General features: G+C 49.9%; 1 protein-coding gene across 1 annotated transcript in view; it reads right to left on the reverse strand.

Moving 5' to 3' along the window:
* LOC129833983 (protein HID1-like) overlaps positions 1 to 8,634 on the reverse strand; it is a 55,625-nt gene extending 46,991 nt beyond the window's left edge. Inside the window, exons 1-2 of the mRNA XM_055898801.1 lie at positions 8,468 to 8,634; positions 7,234 to 7,383 (exon numbers count right to left, since the gene is read on the reverse strand). Coding sequence (XP_055754776.1) covers positions 7,234 to 7,383; positions 8,468 to 8,533 — 216 coding nt within the window. The 5' untranslated portion in view covers positions 8,534 to 8,634. The remainder of the gene's footprint in view (positions 1 to 7,233; positions 7,384 to 8,467) is intronic.
* Positions 8,635 to 10,772: the final 2,138 nt, after the last annotated feature.

Genomic DNA, 10,772 nt, shown 5'->3' on the forward strand with positions numbered 1-10,772 from the left:
GAAACCTTGTTTCAATATTCAAATCTCCAGCGGTCCCACTGTAATGAACGTGTTGGGAGTCGGGACGAGACAGACAGGCAACGTTTCTCAGCCAGTCAAAATCAGGAATCAGCATCATTTTTATAGATATATACAGAGAAATGTCAATTGAAAACAGGTCAAACGAAATGAAGTGCAGCTAGTTTTCTGTCTTTCCAGCTTCAGTTTGAAGTGATTGTGTTGTTGGCTCCTCTGAACAACAGTGTCCTGACCAGAGAGCACATTTTCTATGCCAGGCGAAACCGCACCACATTAACTTATTGTTGTGGCTGTATCCAAATAAATGTCACTAGAAAACCGCTTAAACAAATGCAAAACCAGCTACTTTGCTGTTATTCTGGCTGCAGTGTTTGACGCGACTATAAGTTAGCCGTAGTTGGCTAGCTAGCGAGCAAGAGATAAGAACGTTGCCAGTAAGGCAATGAAACATCTAGAACAAACTCATCTGTGGCATTGTGTTGTGTGACACAACTGCACATTTTAATATGGCCTTTTATTGTCCCCAGCACAATGATCATGCTGTTTAATCAGCTTCTTGATATGCCACACCTGTCAGGTGGATGGATTATCATGGCAAAGGAGAAATGCTCACTGACAGGATATAAACAAATTTGTGCTCAAAATTTGAGAGAAATAGTTTTTTTTCTGCGTATGGAAAATATTTCTGGGATCTTTTATTTCAGGTCATGAAACATGGGACCAACACTTTACATGTTGTGTTTCTATTGTTGTTTAGTGGAGTTTGTTAACATCATGTCTTTTAATTCACTCACAGTCTTTCAAGAAGATCTAAATGTTCCCATGAAACTGACTGAGATCAAGTGATCGGCATGCAGATACAATTTGGATGTGTCACCTGTAAAACGTGAAGACATCACGATTGACAGTGATTATGGCTTATTTTGAAAGAAAGCCCCCCCAGCACCAACAGTCTGTCCTGTTCCATTAGAGCCCCCCAGCACCAACAGTCTGTCCTGTTCCATTAGAGCCCCCAGCACCAACAGTCTGTCCTGTTCCATTAGAGCCCCCCAGCCTCAACAGTCTGTCCTGTTCCATTAGAGCCCCCAGCACCAAGAGTCTGTCCTGTTCCATTAGAGCCCCCAGCACCAACAGTCTGTCCTGTTCCATTAGAGCCCCCCAGCCTCAACAGTCTGTCCTGTTCCATTAGAGCCCCCCAGCACCAACAGTCTGTCCTGTTCCATTAGAGCCCCCCAGCACCAACAGTCTGTCCTGTTCCATTAGAGCCCCCCCAGCACCAACAGTCTGTCCTGTTCCATTAGAGCCCCCAGCACCAACAGTCTGTCCTGTTCCATTAGAGCCCCCAGCACCAACAGTCTGTCCTGTTCCATTAGAGCCCCCAGCACCAACAGTCTGTCCTGTTCCATTAGAGCCCCCAGCACCAACAGTCTGTCCTGTTCCATTAGAGCCCCCCAGCCTCAACAGTCTGTCCTGTTCCATTAGAGCCCCCAGCACCAAGAGTCTGTCCTGTTCCATTAGAGCCCCCAGCACCAACAGTCTGTCCTGTTCCATTAGAGCCCCCCAGCCTCAACAGTCTGTCCTGTTCCATTAGAGCCCCCCAGCACCAACAGTCTGTCCTGTTCCATTAGAGCCCCCCAGCACCAACAGTCTGTCCTGTTCCATTAGAGCCCCCCCAGCACCAACAGTCTGTCCTGTTCCATTAGAGCCCCCAGCACCAACAGTCTGTCCTGTTCCATTAGAGCCCCCAGCACCAACAGTCTGTCCTGTTCCATTAGAGCCCCCCAGCACCAACAGTCTGTCCTGTTCCATTAGAGCCCCCCAGCCTCAACAGTCTGTCCTGTTCCATTAGAGCCCCCCAGCACCAACAGTCTGTCCTGTTCCATTAGAGCCCCCAGCACCAACAGTCTGTCCTGTTCCATTAGAGCCCCCAGCACCAACAGTCTGTCCTGTTCCATTAGAGCCCCCAGCACCAACAGTCTGTCCTGTTCCATTAGAGCCCCCAGCACCAACAGTCTGTCCTGTTCCATTAGAGCCCCCAGCACCAACAGTCTGTCCTGTTCCATTAGAGCCCCCAGCACCAACAGTCTGTCCTGTTCCATTAGAGCCCCCCAGCACCAACAGTCTGTCCTGTTCCATTAGAGCCCCCAGCACCAACAGTCTGTCCTGTTCCATTAGAGCCCCCCAGCCTCAACAGTCTGTCCTGTTCCATTAGAGCCCCCCAGCACCAACAGTCTGTCCTGTTCCATTAGAGAACCCCCAGTCCCAACAGTCTGTCCTGTTCCATTAGAGAACCCCCAGTCCCAACAGTCTGTCCTGTTCCATTAGAGAGCCCCCCAGCACCAACAGTCTGTCCTGTTCCATTAGAGAGCCCCCCAGCACCAACAGTCTGTCCTGTTCCATTAGAGCCCCCCAGCCTCAACAGTCTGTACTGTTCCATTAGAGCCCCCCAGCACCAACAGTCTGTCCTGTTCCATTAGAGAACCCCCAGCCTCAACAGTCTGTCCTGTTCCATTAGAGCCCCCCAGTCCCAACAGTCTGTACTGTTCCATTAGAGCCCCCCAGCACCAACAGTCTGTCCTGTTCCATTAGAGAACCCCCAGCCTCAACAGTCTGTCCTGTTCCATTAGAGCCCCCCAGTCCCAACAGTCTGTACTGTTCCATTAGAGCCCCCAGCACCAACAGTCTGTCCTGTTCCATTAGAGAACCCCCAGCCTCAACAGTCTGTCCTGTTCCATTAGAGCCCCCCAGTCCCAACAGTCTGTACTGTTCCATTAGAGCCCCCCAGCACCAACAGTCTGTCCTGTTCCATTAGAGCCCCCCAGCACCAACAGTCTGTCCTGTTCCATTAGAGCCCCCCAGTCCCAACAGTCTGTACTGTTCCATTAGAGCCCCCCAGTCCCAACAGTCTGTACTGTTCCATTAGAGCCCCCCAGTCCCAACAGTCTGTCCTGTTCCATTAGAGCCCCCCAGTCCCAACAGTCTGTACTGTTCCATTAGAGCCCCCCAACACCAACAGTCTGTCCTGTTCCATTAGAGCCCCCCAGCCTCAACAGTCTGTACTGTTCCATTAGAGCCCCCCAGCCTCAACAGTCTGTACTGTTCCATTAGAGCCCCCCAGCACCAACAGTCTGTCCTGTTCCATTAGAGAACCCCCAGTCCCAACAGTCTGTCCTGTTCCATTAGAGAGCCCCCCAGCACCAACAGTCTGTCCTGTTCCATTAGAGAGCCCCCCAGTCCCAACAGTCTGTCCTGTTCCATTAGAGCCCCCCAGTCCCAACAGTCTGTCCTGTTCCATTAGAGCCCCCCAGCACCAACAGTCTGTCCTGTTCCATTAGAGCCCTCCAGTCCCAACAGTCTGTCCTGTTCCATTAGAGCCCCCCAGCACCAACAGTCTGTCCTGTTCCATTAGAGAGCCCCCCAGCACCAACAGTCTGTCCTGTTCCATTAGAGCCCCCCAGTCCCAACAGTCTGTCCTGTTCCATTAGAGCCCCCCAGTCCCAACAGTCTGTCCTGTTCCATTAGAGCCCCCCAGCACCAACATTCTGTCCTGTTCCATTAGAGCCCCCCAGTCCCAACAGTCTGTCCTGTTCCATTAGAGACCCCCAGCACCAACAGTCTGTCCTGTTCCATTAGAGCCCCCAGTCCCAACAGTCTGTCCTGTTCCATTAGAGCCCCCCAGCACCAACAGTCTGTCCTGTTCCATTAGAGCCCCCCAGTCCCAACAGTCTGTCCTGTTCCATTAGAGAACCCCCAGTCCCAACAGTCTGTCCTGTTCCATTAGAGCCCCCCAGCACCAACAGTCTGTCCTGTTCCATTAGAGCCCCCCAGCACCAACAGTCTGTCCTGTTCCATTAGAGCCCCCCAGTCCCAACAGTCTGTCCTGTTCCATTAGAGCCCCCCCCCCCAGTCCCAACAGTCTGTCCTGTTCCATTAGAGCCCCCCAGTCCCAACAGTCTGTCCTGTTCCATTAGAGCCCCCCCCCCAGTCCCAACAGTCTGTCCTGTTCCATTAGAGCCCCCCAGTCCCAACAGTCTGTCCTGTTCCATTAGAGCCCCCCAGTCCCAACAGTCTGTCCTGTTCCATTAGAGCCCCCCAGCACCAACAGACTGTCCTGTTCCATTAGAGCCCCCAGCACCAACAGTCTGTCCTGTTCCATTAGAGCCCCCCAGCACCAACAGTCTGTCCTGTTCCATTAGAGCCCCCCAGCACCAACAGTCTGTCCTGTTCCATTAGAGAACCCCCCAGCACCAACAGTCTGTCCTGTTCCATTAGAGCCCCCCAGTCCCAACAGTCTGTCCTGTTCCATTAGAGCCCCCCCAGTCCCAACAGTCTGTCCTGTTCCATTAGAGCCCCCCAGTCCCAACAGTCTGTCCTGTTCCATTAGAGCCCCCCAGCACCAACAGTCTGTCCTGTTCCATTAGAGCCCCCCAGTCCCAACAGTCTGTCCTGTTCCATTAGAGCCCCCCAGCACCAACAGTCTGTCCTGTTCCATTAGAGCCCCCCAGTCCCAACAGTCTGTCCTGTTCCATTAGAGCCCCCAGCACCAACAGTCTGTCCTGTTCCATTAGAGCCCCCCAGCACCAACAGTCTGTCCTGTTCCATTAGAGCCCCCCAGCACCAACAGTCTGTCCTGTTCTATTAGAGCCCCCCAGTCCCAACAGCCTGTCCTGTTCCATTAGAGCCCCCCAGCACCAACAGTCTGTCCTGTTCCATTAGAGCCCCCCAGTCCCAACAGTCTGTCCTGTTCCATTAGAGCCCCCCAGCACCAACAGTCTGTCCTGTTCCATTAGAGCCCCCCAGCACCAACAGTCTGTCCTGTTCCATTAGAGCCCCCCAGCCCGAACAGTCTGTCCTGTTCCATTAGAGCCCCCCAGCACCAACAGTCTGTCCTGTTCCATTAGAGCCCCCCAGCACCAACAGTCTGTCCTGTTCCATTAGAGCCCCCCAGCACCAACAGTCTGTCCTGTTCCATTAGAGCCCCCAGTCCCAACAGTCTGTCCTGTTCCATTAGAGCCCCCCAGCACCAACAGACTGTCCTGTTCCATTAGAGCCCCCAGCACCAACAGTCTGTCCTGTTCCATTAGAGCCCCCCAGCACCAACAGTCTGTCCTGTTCCATTAGAGCCCCCCAGCACCAACAGTCTGTCCTGTTCCATTAGAGAACCCCCCAGCACCAACAGTCTGTCCTGTTCCATTAGAGCCCCCCAGTCCCAACAGTCTGTCCTGTTCCATTAGAGCCCCCCCAGTCCCAACAGTCTGTCCTGTTCCATTAGAGCCCCCCAGTCCCAACAGTCTGTCCTGTTCCATTAGAGCCCCCCAGCACCAACAGTCTGTCCTGTTCCATTAGAGCCCCCCAGTCCCAACAGTCTGTCCTGTTCCATTAGAGCCCCCCAGCACCAACAGTCTGTCCTGTTCCATTAGAGCCCCCCAGTCCCAACAGTCTGTCCTGTTCCATTAGAGCCCCCAGCACCAACAGTCTGTCCTGTTCCATTAGAGCCCCCCAGCACCAACAGTCTGTCCTGTTCCATTAGAGCCCCCCAGCACCAACAGTCTGTCCTGTTCTATTAGAGCCCCCCAGTCCCAACAGCCTGTCCTGTTCCATTAGAGCCCCCCAGCACCAACAGTCTGTCCTGTTCCATTAGAGCCCCCCAGTCCCAACAGTCTGTCCTGTTCCATTAGAGCCCCCCAGCACCAACAGTCTGTCCTGTTCCATTAGAGCCCCCCAGCACCAACAGTCTGTCCTGTTCCATTAGAGCCCCCCAGCCCGAACAGTCTGTCCTGTTCCATTAGAGCCCCCCAGCACCAACAGTCTGTCCTGTTCCATTAGAGCCCCCCAGCACCAACAGTCTGTCCTGTTCCATTAGAGCCCCCCAGCACCAACAGTCTGTCCTGTTCCATTAGAGCCCCCAGTCCCAACAGTCTGTCCTGTTCCATTAGAGCCCCCAGTCTCAACAGTCTGTCCTGTTCCATTAGAGCCCCCCAGTCCCAACAGTCTGTCCTGTTCCATTAGAGCCCCCCAGTCCAAACAGTCTGTCCTGTTCCATTAGAGCCCCCAGTCCCAACAGTCTGTCCTGTTCCATTAGAGCCCCCCCAGCACCAACAGTCTGTCCTGTTCCATTAGAGCCCCCCAGTACCAACAGCCTGTCCTGTTCCATTAGAGCCCCCCAGCACCAACAGCCTGTCCTGTTCCATTAGAGCCCCCCAGTCCAAACAGTCTGTCCTGTTCCATTAGAGCCCCCAGTCCAAACAGTCTGTCCTGTTCCATTAGAGCCCCCAGTCCAAACAGTCTGTCCTGTTCTATTAGAGCCCCCCAGTCCAAACAGTCTGTCCTGTTCCATTAGAGCCCCCAGTCCCAACAGTCTGTCCTGTTCCATTAGAGCCCCCCAGTACCAACAGTCTGACCTCTTCCATTAGAGAACCCCCCCAGCACCAACAGTCTGTCCTGTTCCATTAGAGCCCCCCAGCCTCAACAGTCTGTCCTGTTCCATTAGAGAACCCCCAGCCTCAACAGTCTGTCCTGTTCCATTAGAGCCCCCCAGCACCAACAGTCTGTCCTGTTCCATTAGAGCCCCCCAGCACCAACAGTCTGTCCTGTTCCATTAGAGCCCCCCAGCACCAACAGTCTGTCCTGTTCCATTAGAGCCCCCCAGCACCAACAGTCTGTCCTGTTCCATTAGAGCCCCCAGCACCAACAGTCTGTCCTGTTCCATTAGAGCCCCCCAGCACCAACAGTCTGTCCTGTTCCATTAGAGCCCCCAGCACCAACAGTAGGTCTGTTTTGTTTCTGATAGGCAGTTTATAAAGGAAGCAGCGAGTCGGAGACGGGAAGGGAGGACGCCTTGCTTCTTTCCTGCATCCAAGAGCAGCGGGCACTGACTCACTGACAGACGCCTCTGCCAGTCAGACAGCTACTCAATAAAAGCTGCAAAGTTTCATAACAATATCTCTGTGGAATGCACTTGATGTTAGTACAGCTTGCATCCAGTACCTAAAATAAATGTGTTTAGTCGTATCTGAATATGTTTTGTAGGTTTCTCAGACAGATTAAGCCTAGTCCAGTTCTAAAAAACATTCTCAATGGAGAATCTCTATTGAAAGAGCTTTTTAGTCCATGAGTATAGGCTTAATCTGTGTCTGAGAAACCTTTCTGGTTCATCTGCTGCAGCCCAGTGCAGTTCCACTTCCATAACATCCTCATCATCATTCATCCTTCTACCTTATAGCAGAGGGTTGCCAGATTGGAGGGGGACTCCTCCCGAACAGCTCGGATCTCTGCGGCTGGCACCAGGGCAAAAACATCCTGCACAGTGGTGGCAGTGTCAGCCCAGAACTGGTCCCAGAAGGCATCGTCTGTGGCCTCCACTGGCTGTGGAAAATGCATGTATCTGCTTTTAGACTACATTTCCCACCACCCATTGGGCTCGTCTAGGCTTGCTCCAATCTGACTAATGATAACCTATTACATTGGGTGTAAAAACAGCATGTATAACAGTGTCATAGAAAGCAAGAGGGTAATGTAATGTAATGAATATCAAAATCACACAACAAATGCATAAACTATCAACAAATAGATCAATAAGGATACTATGACATAAAGAGGGCTAGAATAATAGAAATAAATATATCATGAGAATAATGTCACCTCATTCTAATGACTAGGTTTCATGTCAACACAAGTTAGCAGATGGGGCAACATAACAACCTATCTCTTCCTAATTGCTGTTAGTCTATACAACAACAGGAAATATGAGCTGCTCTAATCTCTGCACATAACAGTACACCTGCCACATCTGTGGGCGGTGGGAGAAAGGACGCCTACGTCATTTGACCATCGAATAAGATATGTGTTATCGGTGATCTATAAGAATCCAAATATAAAATGTAACATCTTAAACAACAAGTACTCTACTTGGCTAAAAACTGTGCTGCCTGTTTCTCATGTCACCGATGATAAGGCCTGCAGAAGGGAGTTATGATCATGCAGACAGTGAATAGACACTGTCTATTAAACAGCGAAAAGGGGGTGTTTGGGTATGCTATAGGTTTATGAGCACACTTTTCATTTAATGCAGAAACCTAATGCAAAATAGAAACACCCCAAAATAACAATAGGACAGAATAAGGCATATGAGGGATTTAAAACAGTAGCGTGTCACTGCTATCATCGCGGGGGATTTGATTATAACCTAACAAAACGCATGATCAAATACGCCAAGAATTTCATGACGTGCGAGAGAATATTTGTTTTAAACAAATATCTCAATATAGACCTATGCATTGAACATCGACGGTCTATATGCAGCCTGTATCTTTTGTTTTCCTATAGAGCCCTTATCCTTCCTAGTGATATACAACCAGCTATTGCGCTCTTTCTGTGGTCGCTATTCATACTCAAATATTTTCCTATTTCTCAGCGTTGGCCTATAATAAATATTTCAAAGGTACCCAACCTGTGTTTTGGTTGTCAGCTGTATCACTGCTTTCCTGAAGTTCAGTTTAGAATCGGTGTTACCCATTTTGATATTCCTTTATATACTACAGCGTTGTTGATGCCGTGAATCCCTACTAATCTTGTTCACCTCTTTCCTCCGCTTGAGTCACTCGCGGAGGCGTTTTTACGTCACTAGCTGGCCAGCCTTTTACACTGGGCTCTTAACTTCCGGGTTCTTCAAGAGGACAATAATCACTATGCCTATCATAAGGTAAAATGTAATACATATTATACAGGGAACCCTTGTACCTGGTATAATATCATAATATTTTAGGGTTATCTCTTTAAAAATATATTAATGGAATGCAATTTACAATACAACAATGAGGGGTTTTATTCTATACAATCTCTTTGATTGAAATCACTGTTACAATATTGATATAATTGGTTACAATATGCATAATTGTAACAATAAGATATTGTAGCATTGTATCAATCATTGTATCAGTGGCTGTACTGCTTGTAGACCGTACCGGACTGTAAACAGCGACACCATGTGGTATCTCTTGCCAACGTTCTGTCTTTACTGCGCAGGCGCGGTGTCATGTAAACAGCAGAGGTTAGTGAGGTAGCTAGCCAGCTACATAGATGTTGGGGCGTGGATACCGGCGATATTGTTGAAATATAGCTTTCAATCAATGTATTTGTCTTTCTTTACCACACATCGCATTGTCTAGCAGGAGAATCTGACCTGGGAGACACTTATCTACACCGAGGATACCTCCTTTTGTTGTTTTGATCAGTGATTCGAGAAGGCTAACGTGACTGTAGCTAGCAAGTTAACGTTAGACAGCATAGTTTGGGTCCTTGCAACGTTGAGCTTCAAAGCTCGAATGTAAGGGCGGGTTTCTTTCTCTCACATTGTTTACATGTTAGCTAACTTTAGATAACTATCAACCTAACGTGACCGGCTTGCTAGCCTAGTTAGTCTGTCAACTGTCGTTTTGCTAGCCATGACTTGAGTTCGAAAACAGCAGGTACACCATTATGATATTATTGATGTGGTGCTTTGACTGTTTGCTAGTGTCTAGTTAAACAGCTTAGCTAGTAATAAAGTAGTTCAAATGTCATGTTTGGATGAGGTCGCCAAACGTCTGTCTGTCCCTTTATGTTAATTAGCTAACGTTATATATTCGACACGCTGGTTTCATGGCACTTAAAATACCAACATAATGTATTTTAGCAGGCGTGTAACACTCGCTAGATCGCTAATTAATTAGCTTGCTGAGCCGTAAACGTAATCAAACTGTGAGTAGCCTAGGCCGAAAACAGGGACGGTGAAAAACAACTCGTCACTGCAGCCTAACGTTATATTGACCACGACACGTAACCAGCTGCAAGGCCTGTCATTAGGACAATACAATCAATACATGTTAACTGAAAACAGGTGAGTTCGTTGCATTATTTATCTGCATGCTACTTGCACCGTCTGGCATGTATATTGTATCTTAGATTCTAATGTGTTTGTCTTTCAACCCCTTATAAGGAAACGCCAGCGGAGTGGTGGGGAAGAGGAGAATGGCCAGCTGGTGCCTAAGGCCAAAAGGTCGAGCAGAGGAGCTAACCCCCTCTCTCCTGAGCTGGGCCGGGATGCCTGGGACTCGGAGGTACATACGAGCACCAATGACAAGAGACATTACATTGTCAATATTGTGTGAATCCCCCCCAACAGTACATTGTCAGCTAGGGGTAACAGCAGCCTAGTGTCAGCCTATTCTTAGGCATAAGTTCCCTTCCTGTACTTTCACTAACAGTGCCATTGGGCCTACCGCTGTTACACTTGACGTGTTGCTAACATGGTTAACCTACTGTGTGTGTCATTGTCAACAGGTCGATAGATACTGAATGAGGAAACCATAGTCAGTCAGTAGTGTTTTTGCTAATGCTTGAATGCCACTGTCTCCTCATCCAGTTGTCCAACAGTGAGAGCAGAGGGATCAGCAGTCCAGACCATGCGGTGGGGAGCAGCAGCAGTAGCCAGTGTGCTGTGGACAGCCTCAGTGGGGCCCAACCCTACGCCCCTGGCCCATGTAGTCCCCTCAGCTCGGCTCGCTCCTCAGAGCTAGCTGACCCCACTAACCTGGTCTCGTACCACCAAATCAACCGCATCCTACGAGAGGCCCACTTTGAGAGTCTGCAGTGCCGAGGCCACCCCAGAGATGCATGATGATTCCAGCCATGCCGCTGGGGCAGGAGAGGACCGACCACAACCTGGGCATGCCCGGAGCATTACATGGTGGATCACTCACTCAGCTCTACTACCC

Source organism: Salvelinus fontinalis, chromosome 34, assembly GCF_029448725.1.
Source record: "Salvelinus fontinalis isolate EN_2023a chromosome 34, ASM2944872v1, whole genome shotgun sequence".
NCBI classification, from domain to species: Eukaryota; Metazoa; Chordata; class Actinopteri; order Salmoniformes; family Salmonidae; genus Salvelinus; species Salvelinus fontinalis.